The sequence below is a fragment of the Macrosteles quadrilineatus genome, unplaced genomic scaffold (assembly GCF_028750875.1).
Source record: "Macrosteles quadrilineatus isolate MER2022 unplaced genomic scaffold, UCM_ALF_1.0 Scaffold_3__2_contigs__length_128488019, whole genome shotgun sequence".
Lineage (NCBI taxonomy): Eukaryota > Metazoa > Arthropoda > Insecta > Hemiptera > Cicadellidae > Macrosteles > Macrosteles quadrilineatus.
Genome location: NW_026542596.1, coordinates 37,318,112 through 37,343,940, shown reverse-complemented (window position 1 = coordinate 37,343,940; position 25,829 = coordinate 37,318,112). Strand labels below are relative to the sequence as shown.

Here is a 25,829-nt window from a genome sequence, read left to right as displayed (position 1 = left end):
AGGACATAGCTTGGAACCGTAACTCATTATTTTAGGCTTAAGATAGATGTTGCGATATCATATAGATAAGTTCCATTGGAGATTGGCGGGATTTGGTCCCGGAACCTCGGGGAACGAAGTCCCGCGTTCTACCACTGGACCAGAGTTATATCGGATATCTAAGGGATAAATATGTCAGTTAACTCAACTTCGTAGCGTTTAAGTATCTTCGGTCACAGCAAACCTGAAGACTGTAAAGTGGTTCAATTAAAAACAAATAACATTGTAAGTTTCAAATCGAAAATTCAAGTATAGTAAATCGGTCAAGTTTAAATCTCTGTTTTATGTATATACAGTATAAATCATATACATTCCCACCAAGTATGTAGTATAACAATAATCGTCCACGCTCGTGAGCCCGCTCCCCTCACACAGCCGCCTGCGTGCTCGCTTCACTGGCTTCTCCTTTATGAAGCATGAATGTTACTTATCAGCTAAATTGCCTATAACGGAACTCGCTGATGGTTATTTGACCAAATTAATAGCAATATTTAACGTTACAGTTATTTGTAATAGCCTCGATTTTAGTTGGGCATCTAGGTACTTTATACTATGGAATTTAATTGTTATTTAGTGTAATAAAAATTGTGTTACAATAGTTTAATAGCTATTTATGTATTAAGAGCGCAATGACTGTACACACAAAATTTTACCTACCACCATGATTAACTTATAATAACACACAAATTAACTTTTTAGATGTATAAAAAGCCATATAGGTTATGTTTGCTTTTAGCGAATTTCCCTATAGGGAAGTAGCTATTACCGTAGGTCTCATGGTAAGACTTAGGCCCGGGACCGATTTACTTTTTCATTTTAATGTCCCCAGAGGCCAAAAACACCATTCGTTCAAATTTTTATATATGTATATATGTGTCCGTGAACACGATAACTTGAGTAATTTTTATCCGATTTTGATGAAATTTGGTTTGAAGGTGTAAGGCGGGATAAACTTGAATGAGTTCGCGATCCAGCATGATCGGACCATGGGAACAGGGTTTTATGGGGGGTTTTATGGGGTAAAAATTGGTTTTTCTCACTTTTTACCCTCAAAACACAAAATTTCCCAATTTTTCTCTAAACCTTCTTAAAGAGCTTAAAAAAACAAACAATTCAGTATATCAAAGTGTTTTTGTACGGTTATTGGTTACGGATAAAACTAAAAAAATTGTAAATTTAAAATTCCCATGTTATTCTTATGGAGAATATTGTAAAATGTTGTAGTTTGCTTGTTTATGGATATATTTTGATCAAACTTGGCAAATTTATTTATTTTATAGTAAGCTATCAATATTTTACTAAAAACACACTACTTTATTAGTTTCCTTGTAGCAGCAAACCTAGGTACTCGTTAAACCTAATGTTATTTAAATAGATCAATTGAAAATCAATTCGGCCAAATGGAAATTCGCTTAGACGGCAGGTTTGCTGCGGCGGGGGTATTTTAAATATTTTACAGGCAACTTGCGGTTTTAAATCTCATTTCTCTTAGCATAATCGTATTAGGGGACTGTGTAGTTCCGTATTTACAGTAGCCTACAAGAAATATTTTTACGAGTAGAGACATTTGCACTATTTTTACATTATATCCACAAACACGAGTACATTGTGTGCTTTAATTATTGAGACTTTACTTTTCTATTGACGATTTTTGTGAAATTTTTCGTTTCTATCGGCGATTTACCGTATTCACAACTACTAGTGTTTTCACGTCAAAGGTGCGTTGATGACCTTTAAATGTCGGAACTTAATTAAGAGCGTAACGATCCGCCCTTAACCCCTTATTGTGATCCTCTGCGTTCTCCATGCATAAAACTGTGTTAACCGTAAAATTGTATTATGCAGCTTTAATACTTAACGTAATTATATCCTTATTAATTTATCGTCCATCTTATATATTTTTGTCTGGTGTGTATGATAAACGTATGTAGTTTACAAAATTGTATTGCCGCTGAATTGGAATTTTCTAACGTCAAAATCATCAATCGAAATTAAAATACAAATAATATGCCTAACTGTGGTTACAGCATCCAACATACATTTTACGGAATATATTTCTTAAATACCGTATTCATCACAAATATTTCATGTAATAATTAATTATATATTTAATTGAAATTTAATTTTCTTGACCTTACGACCTTTTTTTGTTTGGTACGATGGGAGTTCCCAAAACCCTATAGAAAACGATAAAATCTTCTAAGAATCTTCTTCATATTTATTTTCACCCATAGAAATGATGGAGTGTTTTAAACGAGTTCAATATTTCAATATTCAATATCCAATAGGTCAATATTTTTTTCCAAGTTGCGTTTTTTAACTAAACACGCATTTGTTTGACGGTATTGACATTGTATATTTTAATATTTGTAACTGTGCAAATTAGCGCTAACCCAGCGTAATGTATGACTGTAAAAGCACGTGGAAGCGCTACTAAAAGTACCTCATTTGGTTCCTTTGTAGTGATCCTGAACTGTTATAGATTGCTTGGATATATTTGGACAAAATTTGGCATATTTATTTCATACCAGCCTATTAAAGTTGTACAAAACCCCCTTTTTCCTTCCCTGTAGCAGCAAACCTAGGTCCTCATAAAATCTAATACTATTTAGGTAACAAATCTGTCAAGTATAAGGAAATTTAAATTCCAATGAAACAAATGGCAATTCGCTTAGTCTGCAGGATTGCTGCGGCGGGGGTATTTTTAGTTTTTCTCCAAAAGCGAGTGGTCTCTACAGTTGTACTGTATTTAGTTTCTGTATCCAATCAGCCCAGTCATCTCAGTAGCGACGGTATTTGCAGTGACCCGGGTCTACTATCCGAGCGGTCCGCGTCGGAAGCTAGCGGGGTTTGACAATCGATTGTCGGCGGTCGCCACCACTTCCGGTGTGAAGCGATCTCTTCCGGTCAGCGGTCATGTGATTAGAGCAACTGCAGTAGATGCTGTATTGCAGAAACTCTCCAGACATCCTCGAGATAGTTACTGCAAAATTGCGTTCAAATTCAATTTTCACTTTTGGTATTGTGTTCTCTTAGAGATTCTATCATATCAATGAAATGGTAGAATTGGCAAATACTAAAACTATGGTTATGGGTTAGAACTTATATTAATTAAATAAAGTTTCTATTTTTAAGTTCACGAGTTTTATTTTAATTTTCGTATCTCAAATTGCCGGTGATCGGTAGCATTGAGGAGCGTTGAGTTTTAATTTGTTATGTCACTGTTAATTTATACCTTGTAGTATAATTTTGTAATCTGTATTCTCAAACACTGTCAGAAACAATCCATATTCTGGAGTTAGTGTTTCATGTAACATAAATTTGGAAAACCATAATACATACCACAAACCTAAATAGAGACATAACTATAGATTTTCATAATAAAAAAGAAAATTAGAATGCAGTGGTATGATTTTTTAGATTTCCTTTTTAATCTATTTAGGAATTAAATTACAATTTTCCAAAATACTTAGCTACGTTGCAAGTTGTAGACACGTCATGTTTTCGTGATCGCAGGAGCTGATGATAAGTAACGGCACCAGCGAGTTTTTGAATTTTGCCGTGATCGCGGCTTATGTCTTCTTTAACAACAATTCTAATAAGATTTGTTATTGTGGTTTTAGGATTTTCCAATTCTTCCCGAAACGATTCGGATAATCGGCGATTCGGATAGTTGGAGTTCTACTGTAGTGAAAAAAAAATAAAATATAATTCTGATTTAAAACGTTGTTGAATTTCTACTAATTATTTTCCAACGAGGAAGTGTAACAAAAACATCAATAGACATTTTCTCGAAAGTTTCCGTCAAGAAAAGAAATGCGTCAGTTGTCGCGGCGTAATGGTTTCGGCTGTCAGCGCAGGGAAGTTTCTCGTCAATAATTGACAGACCCGGGCTGGAGAATCATTAAATCATCACTCAATCCTCGCCTGATATCCGACAGACTCGATTGCAAAATACGATTTGTAATTCATTGGTGATAAATTTGTAAAGGCTTATAACATTATTATTTGGCAAAAATCCAAGTGTGGAACCTCGATACCAAGTCACCCTGATAGCAAGTGTCATTTTTAAATCCCCTTAACGTTTTTGCCCCTAATAACATGTTAAACCTCAATAAAAATCAACCTTGATAAAAGGTCTTGTTTAGTAATCCCACGAGAGTCTTGTCATTGAGGTTATAGATTCTATATTATAGGTTTTTGTGTTTATTAATTAGTGAATTTACATACTTAGTTGCTCAGGACTTGTTGGACCCCCTCAATATATTCCAACCCAATCCAAATGTACAATACTTTATTTTTGCACTTTAAAACCTAACAAGCTTTAGTAAATTTTATCATAGAAAAGTGGCTATTTACAAATACTGTAGTCTATCTGTCAGTCTGTTTATTATGTGCTAAACAGTGGTGGGGTATTCTTTAGTTTTTGCACCCCAGTAGCTGAAACTTATGTTCGTTCAAATTGTTGTATATCCTACTGTATGCCATATCCTCTGGAATTTAAAGTCAGAGGTATTAACGGTATTTACCATACGGTATTTAGTTGGTTAATTATCAAAAAAACATCTTACAATTTCGACAATCATCTATCCTAAACTGATTTCCGATTACCAAGCAACATTTCCTCCTCAATGACATTGATACAAAACCGTTGAACCATTGAACCTTGTCGGTCAGTGTCGACCGCGACCGAGCCGCTACAAACCCGCGCGATCACCGCAAATGGCGGGTAAAAACTGCCCGGCAAAACACGTAGCGGCCAGCAAACAGACCATTGGTCACTGGTCTTGCCTCTGTAGGCTTCGTGCTTGGGAAATGAAGGCAAAATAGAATCATGAAGAACACCACGTGGAATAGTGAAGAGGAATTATCTTTTATCTTAGCTTTAGGGGGTTTCAATTCTTTCTGTAGATTCGGGTAGTCGTCGATTCGGATGGTTGGAATTCTGTTATGAGTTATACTGTAGTAAAAACGAATAAAATATAGTTCTGATTTATTGTTGAAACTCTACTAATTATTTTCCAACATCTACTAATTATTTTTCGGAAGTGGAACAAAAATTATCAATAGACGTTTTCGTCGAGGAAAAGAAAATGTATCAGTTGTGGTGTCGTAACGGTGTCTTCTGTCCGCGAAGGGAAGTTTCTCATCAATAATTGACAGACTGGGGCTGGAGAATGTTATTTATCTAGAGGATCATTGTCTGGCAAAGCATGAAGCTACTGGAAAAATAAGCAAAACGCATTTCCTTTTTTTAAATTTGGCCAACAATCAGTAACCAAGTAGACAACCATCTACCGGTACCTCAAGAAATACTGAACGACGACGTTTAAATTGTTTAAAACGCCTTAATGCGCTTCGGTTAAACCAACTGCTGAACGTAAATAAACTTTATTTAAGTGTCTTCCTCACTCTAATGCTAATTCAGTACCATACATATCCAGCTATGTATCTATGACCTATGCATGAGCTATGTATCTATGACCAATGTATAAGCATGTATCTATGACCAGTCCATTTATCTTAATGACCTAAACAGATTACGAGTACTGTGTGTAGCTTCTATTCTACATATCATGTTATTGAGGAAGCCTTCCAAGACATAATACGTCTTTGTAAGAACTTTGTGTCCAATTTGGCATGAAACTAAATGTATTGTCAAGAAATGATCATTTATGTCAGGACATATTTTTAAATTTATTATGAAACAAGATGGATTTAAATTGTTATCATTTATTTTCCCCTAGAAGATGTAGTCGCTTTCTATGAATACATGTGTAAAATGTATGATTACCTACTTTGTTTATACGATGGATGTCATACAAATCAATCATTGGTTTTTTATTATATAAAAAATATAATTTGTAAAATGAATCATGTTTCAACAAAGCTTTTTACTGCAGACCCGTTTGGTTTATATTAATTTAAATTAAATATCTAACTTGTATTATCTGCTTTATTTTATCAACAGTTTTCAGCAGATTGATGAAATTATTTTAATATGTATGAACCTTTGTGTAAAATTTGATGTTACTTCTTCAAACAATTAGTTGCGTAATATTATGCATCATCAACTACTAGTAGTACGCTTATTCTGCGCGTAACGGGATGAGTGAACATGAGCGCAGTAATGAAAGAGTCCCCCCACACCTAGCCTACTTACCGCTGTCACTGGTGAACACAATGTTATTTGTATAGGCATATCAACCAAATCTTAGTCAACAACAATCCTAACTTCTCATCCATTAATTAACCAAAGTCATTGGTAATAAACGTAATGGATTTCCAACAGTTATCGATAGGAGGTAAATCCATCGTTCCTGTACAACATGTCTTTTGATTAAATGAAGCCTATTTCCATATTTGTTATGAGGCCTATCATAAACAAAACTAAGCCAAACTGAACTAATCTAACTTAACCTAATTGCCAAAGCACGATGTAAGGAATCTCCTAAAAAATATCGTATGGCTTACAATGATGATTTAAAACAACGATATCGTAATTATATCATCTAAAAATGATTAAAAACCCAATTGTTGCATTATAGAGACAGTTAATATACATTCTATATTTTCATGTAACAAAGTAACCGTTTCATTCTCAGATAAAAAACCTAATTAAAATACACTAATTTGATTTGTTTAGTCTTCAGCAAATATGTTAATTAAGACTTTTAAAATCTTTCAACAAGGATCAGTTTCTGTAAAAGGTTTCTTATTGTTAAAGATAATTTTCCAAGTCAATTAATTAGGTATTCAATCTTGTCTGAACGGCTGCATGAAAACAAAAGACCTTTTGTTGTGTTTTCTTAATAAACTTAATTGTCTTGTTGACAGAATCAAATTGTATGGAGCCAGAGTAATATTAGTAGAGTTAAATATTAATTTTAATAATCTTGATAAACCTCATTCATGAATATTATATTAGATAAGGGAAGGTACAGGATCTTTTGTTAAAAAGGCAGTTTCATTACCAGAATTTCCATTTAAAATCCTTAAAATGTCATTATTTTGCAACAAAGACCAATTTTAATAATGCCGACTGTTATCTACAGATTCAGTTTAAATTTTAAATGAGTACAAATATTACTTGCTCCCTGATTTTAACCTTATTTTACAGTTTTGTCTTTAAATTTAATACGAATATTTCAATCATGAACCTTTCTTTGCCCCTAAAAAAAGAGTACACTAACAGATTTGTACTTTTTTGTATTGAATTGTTACATTATTGTTTTTATCTTTGATAAAAGAAAACACAATATCCAGTAGGCCTACAGTAAATAATCAGCAACCAATTAATTTAGTTTATAAAGTTTCAATTCTTATAATTAGTTTTTTTTCGTTCAGTATACCTGTGTATTAACATTTCAAATATAATTAAAATAAGTAAGCTCAACACTGAATGAGCCATTACTTTGTACTTTCCTTTGTAAAATGCAGATAAAAAATATCCCAGTTGCTTTATCTAATAAATCTAGGTTGCATTGACTTTGGTTAGTACAAGTCAACTGGGCAGTTTAATAGTTTTTTTTGTCGACATTGGTGTATTTTTCTGTTAATAAATGAGTTTATTTCAATTATGTATTTATTTGGTTGAATGTTAAATAGGCCCTCGTATTCTAAACATGAATTAAACTAAGTTTTAAATATGTAAGAAATTGTATTAGTTGTCAATAACCTAGGGCTGCTTGGTTTTAATAATTTTTAAAATCTGTGTATTTTTCTGTCATCCTATTAAACTCCATTCATATGCATTCCTTGGTTTTGTAAACCAAAAATGAGGGAGAAAAATGATAAATGGACTACCACTAAACCAAGAACAAAGATTATAATGTACTGTACCTATAAATTACGAGCGGTTTGAATTTAAAATTCACTTTGTAATGTAAACGGTGTTCTGTGTACTTTTAATTAAGGAGGAAAAGTGAACCAATTTATCTCTGTCCAGCTCAGTAATCTCAACAAATGGTTAATGACATGTTTTGTCATCCTTTTCACTAATCTGCCCTCCCTGTATCAGCTTCAGAATATAAGAACATCTCCTTTAATTGTTAAAGGTGATTGTTCTTCTTTTGATCCATGAATTATGTCACTTTTTATCTACTGTGTATAGTGTCAAGCTTCGAGTGACATTGACATTTTTTCTAGTATTTTTTTGCCACTTTATGTTTTAAAAAAATATTTATTTGTTACCCTGTTATTTGTCATAAAAATAAAAAAAATGCTTAATACTCTCTCAGCATAATTAATAGTAACAGTTTTAAGTTTTGAAATAAAAAGCCCCTCCCACGTTTTAATAAGATTGTTGTACATTGATGATAAACAAAACATAAACAATAATTTATAAATGATGTAGCATTTATTATTTAATTCATTACTTAATTCCTGGGTCCTTCGGAGGACATCAGGCCACAGCTCCCCTAAAATTTTAAAAATCATTAAGGAAGCTATTTTTAATTTTTTTATGAAATCATTATCTAAAACTCATCAGTAAAGCGACAAATTCTTCTAATTGATAGTGTCCAAGCTTCTAGAAAAGCAATGTTAGATATTTTCTATCTTTTTATTGTTTCATTCTAAAATTGCACTTTAATCAACTCTATTTAACTAGTCAAGCCCTAAAATACCAGACTTTTTGAAATCTGTTTAATGAGTTATTCATCTAAATCTGTCTTCTGCAAAGTCTTGTCCATTTGGTCTAATCATGTCTAAACGCTTTTATACTTAGTAAAACTAAAATCCTATAATATATTTTTTACTATTATCTACTGTAGCAAGAATCAATTAGAAAATTACCAAAATTTACATTATTCTTATAAGATAAACTTACACTACTAAAATTACAAGTAATCATAGTAATATTCTACAAGAAAAGTAAATTTACTTCTTTGAAAGTTTTACAGTCGGTGAGTTCTGAAAATACAGACGTAGATACAATTGTGTCACTCAAGAAACGAGTCTTGGAAACATGTTTCCACATTTTTCCAGTTCAGGATCAAAGAGTCTTTTCTTCATGACTTCTCATAAACTTGTGAACGTTTTTCTTCTGCTCAAACAACAAAATCTTACCACCATTGATTTAAAAAATGTAAATCATCTTTAGACATTTTTGTTATTACCTGTCTTTTGCCATAAAATGAAATAGAGTCTGTCAAAATTGTAATTTAACATTACAAATTACACAATAGGATAATAATAAGATTTTGTGCATGTATGTAATGTTTACAGTTTTGTGCAATTCTCTCATGTAAAATTTAGCTGATTATTAAGTTGAATAAAACCATATAAATTTGGTTTCTAAACATTTCTTTACATAACAGTAGCCTAGAAAATATAGATTATTGGTCTTAATGTTTGAGTTTGAGTTTTAATCCAAATATGTTCTTTTGTCTCACAATTTAAAAGTTTATTAAAGTGGAGTCTGTATGTTTGAAGCTATACATAGCTAGATTAATACAATGATTTGATTAAAATGAAATGGAGATTTATTTATGTGGATTAAATAAAAGTTTACATTTTTTATACACATTTATAATGGGATATGACACTATGAAATCTATAACATGATAGAAAACACGGAATTTCTTAAAGACAGTTGTGCAAATTTGTATTTTATTTTCATTAGACATTTAAAAAACTATGTAACACTCTTGAGTCTTAGATGTAGTTTGATAAAAATATCTCAACTAATAAAATTTTTTATATTTTCCCCTCAAGAAGTGTTGCCTGTATAAAGTACCATTTAATGCCCATAACGGCATAGACTATGGCAGATAAAAAGTACAGGTCAGTTCTTACATAGCTTATACAAATTTTTCATAATGTAACACAGTTTTTCAAAATATTTAATTCAGAAAAAAACATTTATCCTGGGATTACTATGTAACAACAACAAAAAATAATTTAGGAGAATATTTAATTTGAAATAATTTAAGAAAATCATTAATTTTAAAGCTTATCTGAATTAGAATAATAGTTAGAAGTTACAACAACCCGCTGAAAAACAATTAATCTGATGGAATTATCATCTCGCCCTGGTGAGGGCTGCTTCGCTGAATGCAGTTTTTAATTCCCATTCCACCTTCATCCATTTACTTTTCATCCCTGGAGCTTTGGTTTGTTTGTCTTCACATTTGATGCATGAAAACAAATTGGTGCATGAAATGCCAGTTTTATTAATGTTTTATTGTCCATTAATTACTTCTAATGTATTATGACATTATGTTTTATGTTTCAATTTTTTAGGCGACTATTGTTATCTTCACTATTTAAGGTCTACAATGTACTTTATGACGGTTTTTAGGTAGAAAATTGATTAAATGTACTGTTTGATTTAATTATTTAAAAACTACTGCTTTAAAAGAAAGCACAATAGTCAACGGAAATATAATCTATATATTAATAGGCAAGCATGTTTTTTTAAAACGTTTTTTTCTCAGCTCGTGTGCATCACAGGGAAATCTACGCATATTGTTAGAAAGATACTTTCCTGTAGATGTGCAGGATCCTTTAATAAATTCAAATAGGCTCGAAAATAATCCAAAAAACAAATTTGGAATTTAAAAAAAGTTTAACATAGGCTTTATGGTTTGCCATGCTGGTGAAGAAATAACAACTAAAATTTAGTTAATATTTAATATTAACAGAAAATCAAAACAAATGGAAAAAAATCCAATCAATTGTTTTATTTACAGTGTGCTGTGAAAATAGGGAGGTATGTTAGTACATTACATTTGGTTGAGTTTTCGACCACTGTACGACCACTAGTTCAAATAAAACAACTGATTTATATACACATATTTGAACTTGGATATTTATAACACCGTTAAAAATGAAACTTTTTATAACATAATTATAACATAACCATAAAACTGACATAAGTACTTCTCTAGAAAGCTCAGAAGTGCATAATGTAGTATTAGTATTTAATAACTAGATAGAGGTAAAGAGGTTTTGGCAACAATTAAAACTTTAAAAGTCACAGGTTCAGGGCAAAAAATAGATACCAATAAGTTGTTATTAATAAATTATGTGTTTCAAAGACAGTATTATTACCGGATAAGATTTGGTATATCAGAATCAGCATAGTTTATTGCCATAATAATACTAAAATGTACAGGGCAATTGTCACTAAAACTAAACAAGTGATCACTAAAACTACACAACATTTGATAGCTTGGTGTAATGTAGTTTTAATACAATATTTATGAACTTGATTTTTTACACCACTGTATTTGAAAATTTGTTTTGTACTTTTAAAAAAAATCTACTACCAGGTAGTATTTATTCTTCATAATAGAATTATTGTGTGGAATTACAATATTTGCCAAATACTTAAAAAAAACTGGTAATATTTTCACAAACAAGTCAATAATCAGGAGCGTTATAGTCTGTATGATGGAACTTGTTTCCTGACCCTCGGTACCTGGGACTGGCCTGGACTGGTTCCATCATACAGACTATATTCAGTAATTCATGTCTTTTAAAGGCTGTGTTCTAATATTGTGTTTTTTGCAGGAGTTGAAGGAGAGTTTCAACTATGGCCTGTTCTGCCCACCAGTCAACGGCAAAGCAGGAAAATTCCTGGATGAGGAAAGACGACTCGGTGATTATCCGTTTAACGGTCCCGTCGGATATCTGGAGGTAAGTCGGCCGAGGAATCATGAAAAGCATAAAATTTCTTTGTAACTTTGATAAAAATTATAATGTAAAAAAATACCATAATTTTAAATTTAAGGAATATTTTTACCTTTGCTAGCTACAAAGGGTTTGCATCAAGTGCATTTTTTGGGGTTGTAGGGTAACTCAGGGGTTTAATTTTTTATTTACTAGGTATTAAATGGAAAGGGAGCAGATTAAGCAGATTTTAAAAAGCTCAAATCATCAGCTTTTGAGCCCTTATACTGGCCAAATATTAAAATTGTAGAGATAAGTATTCTTTCAAAGAGAAAATGTGTTTTGTACGGATTTATCTAGATTGTGATGAGATGGTAGTGCTATGATCTCTTATTGAATTATTACATTTAAAAAAATCTGTTTATCAAAACCTGTTGAGAAGCAGCACTGTTTCCTGTCAACTCCACTTCCACAAATCAGCTGATGTGCCAGTTTACCCTGTGTACCAGATATAATTTCCATTACGCGTTAGTGTTGCAAGTACAATCTCAGTTGTTGGCTACTGGTGTTGTTTGCCTTCAGTTTTATGACTCAATGTAGGAGGCCGAAGGCTGGAACTTGTGTTTCCTGTTAACATAGATCATTTAAACACCTGTTGATGACGTTTACAACGCTAATCAATACACAGCATGAAAAATCCAGTGGTTTTTTGGAAGAAAAATATATTAAATTATTTTTGACAAGTACTACCATCGACTTCCAGATAGAGAAGTAGACATCTCATTATGGGCCAGCTGTCAAACATTATTGCAGTAGAACCTTGATAACAAGACTCTCATGGGGATTGCAAAATAAGTCTGGCTATCAAGGTTGACTTCTTATTGAGGTTTGCAATAACATGTGTTTAGAGGTAAAATAAATTCAAGGGGATTTGAAAAATACACTCGTTATCAAGAGTGACTTGTTATCGAGGGTCTTCTTATCAAAGTTCCACTGTATTTAAAAAGAACATAGTTAAGTGAGTCAGTCACAGAGTGTACGCGTGTAAAGTATATTTCCTACTTTATTTTTTGTTACAGCTGGTCCATATAAATGGGATATTTACTTCAGTATCCTAAAACCAATGGCTTACAACAATTTTAAATTAGAATTCCACAGAAACACTAAGACCAAACTTGATATCGAGTGTGTGTTTCAGTTGAAGGCCAAGAGGAGAGTGTACAAGATGGTCAACCTGGATGAGAAGCAGTTGAAGGCTCTCCACACGAGGACCAACCTACGCAGGTTCCTGGAGTACGTCACCAACGCTCAGGTGGAGAAGATAAACAAGATGTGTTCCAAGGGTCTGGACCCGAACTTTCACTGCCCCGAGACCGGAGGTAATGTTAACTCAGTGTTTGTTCTTGATATTAATTGTGTCGATTAGGATGAGGGAAATGCTCCCAAACAATGTTAGTTACACTCCTATATCGGTATGAAAGTAATCCGATGGCAATTAATTAAAAAAAGTTACTTGATGTCAGTGAAACGATCACGATGTACAGTAGACCCCCTCTTAACCGACCCTAATGGGACCGGACCTAGGTCGGATAACTCAAAAGGTCGGATAAAACGGGCAATCCCTAAAATCATAACATAATGAAGTGCTATTCATTTGGAATTATATAATCATTATTTTGAAGTCATACTTGCATTATTTATAAAATAAACTACTCTTATCTCCTTTTTCATATTGATAGAAAAGTCACAAATAAACACAAAACACAGTTAAGTCAAATAGGCCTACTTTCAGTGCATTATAATACTAGGCAAGAGTCAATAAAATTCCTATTTTAATAACTTTAATACTGTAATGTATTAATTGATGCTTTCCAAATACATTGTAATACAGTACAGAACCTTTTGTCGACATTAAAGATACAAGCGACCATTTTGTTACAAAACAGGACGTTTATGTATAGCCTCTCACTGGAGGCTCCAGGCACAAAAACTATCTTGACCTTGGAGTTGTTAACCCCCTTTCCCTGCCTTCCTTACAAGTTGCGTTGTTTGTTTACTCCTGCGATAAGATAATCAGTTCTCAAAATCGTAACGCACTTTATGATGTTTTGAATTTGCCACACAGATAACAAATCAGATCAGATGTGCTCGAGCTACGAACGATAATGACAAACTGACAATAGGCTATGCTATATTTTTTGTGCTCAACACAAAATAACTGATTCTTAGTCATATCCTGTGGAGATAAGCGTATGGTTCAGTTCTCATCGCCCAGCGTGGGAGCGGAAATGCCGAGATTCCTAGAAAGCGGCGGTTAAACCGGGCTGCTCTCAAATCAAGGTCGGTTAAGACAAAATGTATTATTTTACGATCGAAGGCGGATAATCCGATTATCGGTTAATACGAGGTCGGTTAAGAGGGGGTCTACTGTAGTATAATATAGAAGTGAAGTACGGAGGAAACATGCTCATGGAACGACCGTGCACTTTCAGCTCTGGTATGTTGTGCCGGAAATATACTTGTGATAAGCAAGGAAAGGCCCGAACAACGAGCTTGGTGTGGAAATTCCTATCACACAGAGCACAAGGTCTTCCTCCACCATGAGGGTAAGGGGGTAGTGTGGAACTTTACCCTAGACACCAGCACTAGTGCTAAGACACCACTTAAGTGTACCATTGAATGTTTCCTCTGTACCTTAGTTCTTTGTAAGTATAGTTAACTACAACTTTTGCACTGTTAAAACTGGAGCTCTGCTTCAGGTTCAAATGACTTGCTAATGATCGCTCATTGTGGATTGTCAGGAGACTAAAAAATATATATATACATACATATACACACAAGACTAGACATTTGACAAACTGATCGACTAGACACTGATTTTGAACGAGACATGACACTGGTGGAAGTCTAGTCACAAAGAAATTAGGTACAGAGATAACATTCAATGAGTAACATAAGTGGTGTCTAGTTCAAAGTCCAACACCGCCCCCCTTCCCCACATGTACTACAACACTCACGGTGGAAGAAGACACTGTTCCCTGTGTGATAGGAATTTCCGCACAGTGATCGCTGCTCTAGGTCTTCCTTGCTCCTCACCATTATATCTCCGGCACAACATACTAGAGCTGAAAACTCACAGTTCTCTTACAAGCGAGTTTCCTCTGTACCTTACTTCTCTGTGGTCTAGTCTCGTATAAAGCATACTTACTTCTACTTGAGAAGAGCAGATTCCAGTATCATACAAAAGTACAATGTAGGTATCTATTACTCTAATCTATCTTTCAATATAATATTTATCAAACCACAACCTATTCAGTGGTCCACACTACTTAAGTGTTATATTTAAATCTGTTGAAAGGGTTATAAATATTCAGAGGTAGTTATTCAATCAGAAACATAACAAGTGAAGAATCAGTGTTCAACACTAGTCAGGTCTGATTTATTACCCAAACATATCTCATTAAAATCACTTTTGCTGCTCATTAAATAATTTTGTAATATACAAACCGGTTCTGGCTGAGATGAATGGCCGATTATTAGCACTAGAAGGACACTCATTATGTGGTACTTGGCGCAAAACAATGGTAGTTGTGGCAACTTGGAAGGAATGTTATACTACTTGCCTATAGATCATATACAGCTCATTACAAGAAAATACATGATTGAATTTAATCTCCATTAGGAAATGATTATCTTAGTAGCCTTTTTATGTGATTAATGTGAGATAAAATGTCCACGCAGATAGTTTTTTAATTAACATAATAAAAATATAAAAAAACTAGCTGTGTACCCGTTCTATGCACGGGGATCTTATAGTATTCAGTTGAAACCTTTTTATATACAGTATAAAGAACAGCAGTTGGTTTGCATATATTCAGATATGCTGGCCAAACTATTATGCATAACTTCATTTTATGTTGTTTGTTGTTGTTCCGGATCGGTGTGACAATCAATAAAAGGTTAAATTACCTGTGTCCGCCGGTCGATCCTAATGTATCCTATTACAGCATTTCCTATTATGCATTTCGGCGAAATTAAAACGCCATCATCAGTCCTAAAATAAGGTCTTGAGCTTCCCCATTAGGTGCGTCTTGAAGTTTTTGAAACACATACACGAACTGTACACTTATACATATGATGAATAAAACATAAATACACGGTAGGCCTAATATTAATTTTACTATGGACATGTAGACGCGCGTCGGTCATGTGCCGAGTCTCGACTGAAAACGCTCATTAAAAAAAAAATGTAAGTTTCCTAGTCATATACAACACTGATTCTCTTCCCCAGTTATCAAAACTCAAGAACAATTTTATACACAAAGAATCTCTATTTTCATTTACGGTTACCCTACAAATTATTGCACTTGCGATTAATTAAATCCGTTATGTAAGGAAAACGTTTTTAATCTAACTTTGGTTTAGATTTACTTTCAAAACGTGATCGGAATTGGTTACGGTATTTGTAAACAGCATTCAATGTAAACATATCAGTGACAGCTAGAAGAAATAATCTTGATGAATATGTGATAAACATTGGGAGAAAACTTTACAAAAAATCGCTCAAAATTGGGTTTTTAAACGTCCGTCATTTTATTTACAAAGTAGTGACGCCATATTTTAATGGCTAAAGACAATCTCACCAATCCAGTGAATACATTAAAATTATTTGGAACTTGATAGGTACTCTCGTTTTTCAGGAGAAGGCCGCGTAAAATGGCTCTGTGGCCGTGACAGACAGGAAGACAGACAGACAGACAGACAGAAATTTAGATGAGACTTGTTTCGGTTTCTTTAATGTATAAAACGTAAAAATAACCTAAAAGTTTATGATTCTGAGCAATGTACAGACAAAACTCTAATTTTATTTATATAGACAAAGACTAACTTAAAGCTTTGGTAAGAAAAATCATTTTTTATATTGATGATTATGATGAAAAACAAAAAATAAATGTTAATGAAACAAAGTTTGCTACATTTGAAACCTAACCACATGACAATGATTCTTTCTTAAGCCAAATTTAAAAAATGCAGACGTTTAAAAAAACTTGTTGCTGCCCAAGAGATATTATTGAGACTCTCATAAAATAGGGTTGTGTAAGCAATTTTTGAAATTTTACAGGAATGACAAAAAATGTTTTGATGGTATAAATTTGATTTAAATGAAGATTGTGAACACATTTTGTACTGCAAATGCACTGTGCTTCACATTGTGGTAGAAATTGTTTTCAGATAAAAGTTATCTTCAAACCAATCAATGATTTATTGTTTTAATCCATACTCGGTCAATGCAATGCAGTGAGTGTTGCGTCATTGAGTCACAATCATCCAAGCTCCAAAATTTTGTCAATATTAGTTGAATTAAAGATACAGCATTTTAAGAAACCAACAAATTAAAAGAACACACAAGATTTGGGAATGGCCAAGCTTGTTGAGACTTTGTCCATTACTGTAGTAAAGCTGAGATATCATGGAAGTTTTTTTTTATTGAAAACTAACTGTACCTACCACTTATTTTTTATTACACCAAAAAGTCCATAAATTAATTAACTAATGTCAAACAATGTAGTACAATTTCCCATGGGCGCCCTCAGGATTTGAAACAGGAGGGTGCTGGGGCCTTCCCCGGAAAAACTTAGGAAAATATAGTATTTAAAACGTATTTTTACGCTATTTGGTAATACATTGAACCAACCAAAACAAAATAGCGTATTGTGCATCAAGGAGGGTAAATCATTGTTTTTGTATTAAAAAATTAATAAGCTTTTTGAAGTTATTATGTATAATTTATATAGTTAATTTCACGAGCAAAACAATAAAAAAATAAATTTACAAGTGAATAAAGCCTAGATAACAGCCAAGAAAGTTGAAGTTTTGTTTTCTGAATAGTTTTGTTTTAGTATAAAAGAATGGTACTTCTGTGACCAACTACTTTGTAATCAACTACTTATTTGATTTAAACATCAATTTAATTATTTTTTTTATGGCCATTATGAACATACTTTTATACATTTCTTAAAACCCACTTTTGATTAATAAAAATGATTACAGAACATTTTGGGTATTAAATTTATTTCTTTTTTTTTTTGCACCCCCCTGGTGGCGCCCATGCGAATTTCCTAATGCCTTCTCCATAGAAATAAACACCAGCTGTGCCTGTTCATACAGAGACTCCCCTGACGATGGCGACGGGCGTTCGCAAGCCGACTAACGTGCTGAAGGCGTTGGTGAACGGAGGTGCTCTTCTGGACTTCCGCAGCAAGGATGGATCAACCGCAGTCCATCGTGCTGTCGAACACAACAGCCTAGAGGCGGTATGTTTACTCAATTCTACATACACCATTCACATTGGTCTTATGGGAGACAGTGCTATTAAAATTACTGAAAACATCATGTTAATTGAAGGCATCAATGAATAACTTGTTTTTGTAACCTAACACTATTTAGGACGGCTAATGACGCTAAGACTAACGTTTGAAATAGAAATTTGAAATAGATGCAGTATAGTTGAGGGGTGAAAGAACTAGAGAGAGAACTAGGTAGAGAAATAGTTCGGTAGCAAACAACCTAGTTTGAAAAAAAAAATAAAATTGTATGATTATAAAAAGAAACCAGCATTATTTCTCGTAAAAGGTTTGCTGAGCTTTCATGCGAGTACCATTATAGTAGATTTTTTATTGTTGTTTTTATAGTTTTGTATAGTTGAAATAGATTTATCACAAGAATTGTTTGGAACACCACACTACCAGCAACAAATATACATTGCGAGTAAAACACACACAACTCACAAATACAACCACAACAATGTGTACCTTTGTTAAGAGCCTACTGAAAAAACTCATATCGCACCTTTTTGAACAAGTAAGTGCCATGTGCAAGTGATCAGTAAATTTTCCACATCCCAGCTGACTTTACCAGCGTCTCTCTGTAAAAACAGTTTTCTGTCTCCATAAAGTACGGAAACAATGTACATACTTCTTCATGTCTATTGCGGTAAAAAGTATTTTACCGATGACAATTTTTTATAAGTCTTTTTAATTTATTTTTTTTAATCAAAAAGATTTACTTTACAGCACTAGTAAAGGCCAGTGGAGTCCAAGGATTGAGGGTAAAGAAGTAAAATTGTAATGCTTAAAACACCATCTTAACAGTTGGTAACGGACAAATCCAATTTTTGATCCGCCAACTTTTGCTGGAAACACATTCTCTCCTAAAGTGAAATAAATGATTTTCTAACCAAACGCTGGAGAAAGGTTTATTGAAAGATTTAGAAAATGTCAGATAGTTCTTAAACAAAACTGTCTTGGGTAAAGTGTAATCAACTTGTATAAGCTTTTTCAATTCAATTCAAAACATCTTTATTCATTAGTATATATTGTATATACAAGAATGGTGTCAAATTCATCGTTACATAAAATATAAACACAAATAAAAGACAAATACAATACACAAGAACAAAACAACAAAACAATACAGTCATCTCTCAAGTAGGTATAAAACAAAAGTATACTTCAGTGAAAACAAAAAACAAAAATATAGTTCAGTGAAATAGCAATAGGACTAAAACATTTTAAGTCAATGCTGTTATTGCTTAGCCCAGAAATCTTTGAATTTATAGAGAGCATTTTGTGTCAAATGTAATTTTAGAGCGATTTTAAATCTGTTGTCATCTGTTTCATTTTTTATTTTTATTGGTAATTGATTAAAAAATTGTATTTGATTAAAGAATTTAGATACTGATGGATAAACTTAGATTGAACGATAGATGTAGATAGATAATTAAGAGAGAAAAACTAGATGATGTTTTTAGTGGACTGTATTTCTTTAAAACTTGAACAAAAAGTAAACATGATATAAAATAAGACCAGCTGTTAGAAACAGTGAATTAGAAAAAATAACTTTAAACATTCTCCCCCCCATTGCACCGAAGGAGCAATAAATATTAATCACTCACTTCAATTGGAAGAGGACAAAGCTTGACTATTGGTCTTTTCAATGAGGTACTTGATGTTCTCAGAGTGGCTACTCGGGTAAGTCCATCACGACCTGGATGAAGTTCAGTCACTCTTGCTAGCGGCCACTTTGATGGTGGTAATTGCTCATCAACAACAAGAACAACTGATCCGAGTTTTATTGAACAGGAAGGAAATCTCCATTTGTATATTGCTTGAAGTTGTTGAAGGTACTCCCGAGACCACTTCTTCCAAAATGATTCCAACATTTGGCGAGTTAATTTCCATCGAGTAAGTCTTGATGTGGGTTGGTTTTCTTGATTAGGTTCTGGGATAGTAGTTAAAGATTCGCCAACTAAAAAGTGCGCAGGGGTTAGGATTGCTAGATCGTCTGGATCTTCTGTAAGCTGGCAGAGAGGGCGAGAATTGAGTACAGCTTCTATTTGTACCAGCACTGTCGAAAATTCTTCGTAAGTTAGTAGGTGGGTCTTCATAACTCTTTTGAGATGGTATTTAACTGATTTAACACCAGCTTCCCAATGACCTCCAAAATGTGGAGCAGCAGGAGGGTTGAATTTCCATTCAGTTCCATCATTAGCAAGCAGGGATTTGAGTTGACCTGATTCTGCTGAAGACGATGAAAACAACCTTTTCAGTTCTTTGTCAGCTCCTACAAATGTTGTCCCGCAGTCACTCGTTAAAGTAGCACAGATGCCTCGACGGCTGGTGAATCGTTTGTAAGCCGCTATGAAGGCTTCTGCTGAGTAGTTGGAAACCAACTCTAGATGAATAGCTGAGGTCGCCGAGCAGATGAACACCGCAATATAACCTTTGTAGGTTTTTGCTCTCTTTCCATGCCATGTTTTGATTACAAAAGGGCCTGCGTAATCTACACCAGAGTGCAAAAAGGGACGTGATGGTGATGTTCTTGTAGGAGAAAGCTGCCCCATTAATTGTTGAGCTCTTTGAGAGCGATAACGAGCACAAGTAACACACTTTAACAGTTCTCGTTTGACGATAGGTCTACCTCCAACAACCCAGAACTTCTGACGAACGGTTGCAAGTGTACAACGGGTGCCACTATGCAGAGTCCTGAGATGAGCATCATCTATCACTAGTTTTGAGAACTTAGAATTCTTCGGAAGGATATATGGATGCTTTGAATCATATTCTAATGAAGATTGTTCAAGTCTGCCTCCAACTCTCATTAAACCAGTGTTATCGACAAAGGGGTTAAGACTTATAAGATTAGATTTTTCTAAAGGTCTGTTGTTTTGTAACCGCGCAAGCTCATTTTTGAAGGCATGTTTTTGAATGAGTTTTACCCACAACAAAAGGGATGAGTTGAGATCTTGAGGAGTTAAAAAAGATTGACAATTAGTAGGGATGGATTTTTTTGTTTTGGCAATGAACTTTTGACACCAGGCAGTAACACGTAATAGTTTTGACAGTGTTGAGAAGCGCTCTAGCATTTCTGGTTCTGGTTCAAAGTTTAAAATGTGGCAAGTTGATTGAGGGATTCGCAGTTCAGATTTCGCTGCTTGAGCTGGATCAAACGTCGTGGATGGCCATTCATAAACATCTTTATTCAGCCACGGAGGACCCGTCCACCAAAGCTTATGGTTGCTAAGGATTTTAGCAGTAACACCTCGTGAAGCACAGTCGGCTGGATTTTCATTTCCTGCTACATACCTCCACTTAGCGAGCGGTTCTGTCTCTTGTATAACACTTACTCTGTTACGCACAAAGTCCTTCCATTTTGAAGGTTGATTTGTGATCCAGGTTAGGGAAACCATAGAGTCAGTCCATAACCATGCTTGGGTAGATTCTAAGTTGAGCATTTTCCGAACATACTTTACAAGTTTTACTAGTAGTGTAGCAGCAGTGAGTTCCAGTCGAGGAATCGACATTGTCTTGAGAGGAGCTACTTTAGTTTTAGAAATAACTAAACTAACAGTGATATTTTCACGATTAACGATTCTTAGGTAGACTACAGCACTCATTGCAAGCTTAGAAGCATCTGAAAATCCATGAATTTCTACCGAAGATAGTTGGGTAAGACCAAGATAACGAGGTACTTTAACTAATGGCAAATATTGTAGGTCAGCTTCAAGGAGTTTCCATTGGTCTTGCAAGTGATTAGGTAAAAGTTGGTCCCAATGAATTTTTACTAGCCAAAGTTGTTGCATGAAGTGTTTGAACCTTATGATAATAGGAGAGACAAAACCCAAGGGATCGAATAACTGACCTATTTGAGAAAGAACGTTTCTTTTCGTGCATTTGTCTTTTGGACTTAGAGTAGGAAGAAACTGAAAATCGTCGCTGAATCGATTCCATGTAAGTCCAAGAGTACGTATACTGGAGGATTTGTTTATCAATAAGGAATTGCCTTTTTCGCAATTACTTTCCGATATGTATGATAGTACATTTTGATCATTGCTGATCCACTTCTGTAAAGGAAAACAACCTAATTTGCAAAGCTCGTTAGTCTGTTTTACTACTTCTCTGCACTCTTCAATCGAGTCTGCACCACCAAAAATGTCATCCATATATCTCCCTCTTGTCAACATTTCACTAGCTTGGGGATATGCATCACCGTGATCGACGATAAGCTGATTCATTGTTCTTAGGGCGAGAAAAGGAGCGCATGATAACCCATATGTAACAGTCTGTAGTTGAAATTTTCTAAGATGACCATTTTCCATCCAGAGAATTCTTTGCAGATCTCGATCACTAGGATGTACTAGAATCTGGCGATACATTTTCTCGATATCAGTGGCAAATACGAATTTATAGCGCCTAAACCAAGTGAGAATATCAGGTAGTTCTGTTTGGAGTTTTGGACCACTGTAGAGTACGTCATTCAAAGATAATCCTGAACTAGTTGGGAATGAGGCATTGAAAACTACTCTTAATTTAGTCGTCGTGCTAGAAGGACGCAAAACACCATGATGAGGTAGGTAATATATGGGAATGGTAGAATCTATTTCTTCAATAGTTTCAGACATGTGACCAAGGTCCTTGTATTCTTCTATGAAATTAGTATACAAGTTTTTGTACTCAAGATCGTTTGAGAGACGAGTATTTAGCTTTGTTAAAATTTGAAAGGCTGACGATTGAGATTCTCCAAGCTGATTGACTGTTTCCTTCAGGGGAAGTCGGACTTGATAGCGACCGGAAGGTTCTCTAGAAAAGGTTGATTGATAATGTTCCTCACATACTTGATCATCAGGAGACTTGACTGATTCTTTAATTTGAGGAATTTCTTCCTGTACCCAAAATTTTTGAAGAAAATCATCAAGTTTGTTTTCAATCAAGCAATGAAACATTGATGAGGTAGATTTATTTTCCGTCATTCCAGTAGGTCCAGACAAGATCCAACCGAAAATTGTTGCTTGTGCTACTGGGGAGAGGGGTGGACCTTTAATTAGACCAGGAAGGATAATAGACGTGTAGATGTCTGCTCCTAGGACTAAATCTACAGATTCAGACTTCATGAAGGCAGGATCAGCTAGTTGAAGTCCCTTTATATGATTCCACGATGAATGATTTGGTGTTATCGATGGCAAATTTGATGTGAGATTTGAAAGGATGTGACAAGATAAAGAGCAGCTAACTTTGGTATCATACAGAGAACTAAGATTGATTGAAACTATACCACGAGTGGTTGGGGCTTGATGTCCACCGATACCAACAAGAGATACTGAGGAGTATGAACGCTTCAGATTGAGAGTTTGTACTAAGTATTCACTGATGAAAGAGATTTCAGATCCTTGGTCGATTAAAGCTCTGGCAATAACACTATTTCCCTCAGGACCAATTACCTTAACTTGAGCGGTTGCTAGGAGCACAGATTGTCGATTAATTTCCTTAAATGGAAGCATGTGATTAGAGGAGACGTGTGAGCTTGATGATGTGTTATCTGTAGATGAGATGAATTTGTTAGGGATGAGAGAACTTGACTTTTTTATATGAGGTATATTTGTAGTCTGGCTAACAGCGTCATGAATTAGAGTGTGATGTCTTTTCTTACATTGTAAACAAGATTTATTTGAGCGACAGTCCTTTAACAAATGTGAACCAAGACAGTTGAAACATAATCTTTTGTTCACAAGAACCTCTTTTCGTTGACTAGGTACTTTTTCACGAAACTCCTTGCAAAATGCTAAATAGTGATCTTTACTACACAGTTGACAATCATTTCCTATATTGGACTGAGATTTTGCTACAATTTGTGCTGAATGTACTTTAAGATTTTGATGAGGTTTACCTTTACATTGTAGTGTAGTTACCGTTACATCGCTTGGTGGTGTTGCTCGTGACTCAATACTTTCCAGGGCTCGAATACGACCTTCGATGAAGGTCTGAAGATCTTCTAGGGTGGAGGGTTCTGTTGAGACTCCGTAACGAATCTCCCATGCTTCGTGTGTCTCTGGGTCTAGTCGTTGTACAATCATGTACACCAAGATGTGATCCCATTTATCTGTAGGAGATCCTAGCGCTTTGAGGGAACCTAAAGACTCATTGATAGTAGACATGAGGTGATTGAGACCACTAGCAGATTTATTTTCTAGAGGTTTTAAATTAAATATATCATCCAAATGCCTTTTGATTAAAACACGTTTGTTTTCATATCTAGTCACAAGTTTTTCCCAAGCTGGCATGAAATTTTCTCCTGTTATTTGGAAATTTGTTAGCAATTGAGCAGCATCACCTGACAAACTGGTTTTGAGATAGTGTAACTTAGCTACATCAGTTAAGTTAGGATTTTGGATCACTAGTGAAGAAAAAAGATCATGGAAAGGTTTCCAAGACTGGTAACTTCCTGAGAATTGAGGTAGAGATATTTTAGGTAGTATAGGTTGATTTGATTTACTCATAGAACTAGATGTATTGATATCAGATGTGCTTTGATTTTGTTGAGAATTTACCGATAGCTCATCTAAGAGAACAAGCATTGCAGATTTGCTTACCATATATGCTTCAAGTGCTTGACTGTAGTGATCTTCATTTATGTAGGCTAGGTCTTTTAGTATGTCAGCTTTTGACTCACATATTTTCTCGTGATCCCTCTCGAATTTCCTCCATTCTGCTTCGATAACATCAATCCGGGTTTGTACTTGAGGCTTCAATATAGTTGATATATCCTTTTCCTTGAAATAGTCTGTGGCTTTTTCTAAGATTTTTAAGCGTGTTGCTTGAAGACCTAGTTTGGATTCTAGGGACATAACTTCAACTGAGAACAGGAAATTTTCTTGATTACTTTTATAACTGAATTGAAAAAATAACTGTTAATTACTTATTTAATCCGGCTCGAAGGACCAAATGATTAAAGAATTTAGATACTGATGGATAAACTTAGATTGAACGATAGATGTAGATAGATAATTAAGAGAGAAAAACTAGATGATGTTTTTAGTGGACTGTATTTCTTTAAAACTTGAACAAAAAGTAAACATGATATAAAATAAGACCAGCTGTTAGAAACAGTGAATTAGAAAAAATAACTTTAAACAGTATTCCAATGTATGATGGTTTTCGTTTAAATATTTATTTTTTATGCTTATTAATTTGGAAATTATATCGGTTTCTTGTGTTGTAATTATGATTATCGACGTTTCTAGTAAATGTTGAAATATTACGTTTAACATGAAGAACAGTTTTGTAAATATAAAGGCTATAAACTGTCATGATACCCAATCCAATAAAATGTGTTTTACAGTGTGCATCAAAATCCAATTTAAGCATTCTTATTGCATCTTATTGAAGATGTAAATTTTTTTGAGGTTAAAAATTTGATGTTGCTCCATATACTTCAACAAAGGCTTGTGCCTTGAATTTCTACTTGTGTCGTAAAGACTATCTTTACACATTGTGTAAACTGCTATTGTGTTTCTTGTGCCGGAGAACACTGTTCTCCATTCTGGTAAGTCTGCTTTCATAACAAAAATCATTTTAACCAAGTTACTTGTGGACTATCTGGCTCAAGTCTGATATGTTGTTTAGGTGACGACCCTGTTGGAGTTAGGGGCTAGTCCGAACTACAGGGACTGCAAGGGTCTGACGCCGTTGTATGTAGCTATCACTCATAGTGTGGACCCACTACTATGCGAGACTCTACTGCATAACAGAGCAGTCATCGGGGCACAGGACCTACAGGGCTGGCAGGAGGTCCACCAGGTATATCCGTACAGAACTAGACATTCCATGCACTTACCAAAG

The 25,829-nt window shown here is 34.3% G+C and overlaps 1 protein-coding gene across 7 annotated transcripts in view; it reads left to right on the top strand.

Annotated features, from left to right (window-relative positions):
- Positions 1–25,829, top strand: part of LOC128988470 (SH3 and multiple ankyrin repeat domains protein 1-like) — a 236,791-nt gene that overhangs the window by 190,136 nt on the left and 20,826 nt on the right. For all 7 annotated transcript variants that reach the window (XM_054409784.1, XM_054409780.1, XM_054409778.1 and 4 more), the window contains 4 exons: positions 11,557–11,682; positions 12,854–13,034; positions 17,824–17,969; positions 25,614–25,787. In XM_054409784.1, the coding sequence (XP_054265759.1) occupies positions 11,557–11,682; positions 12,854–13,034; positions 17,824–17,969; positions 25,614–25,787 (627 nt within the window). The remainder of the gene's footprint in view (positions 1–11,556; positions 11,683–12,853; positions 13,035–17,823; positions 17,970–25,613; positions 25,788–25,829) is intronic.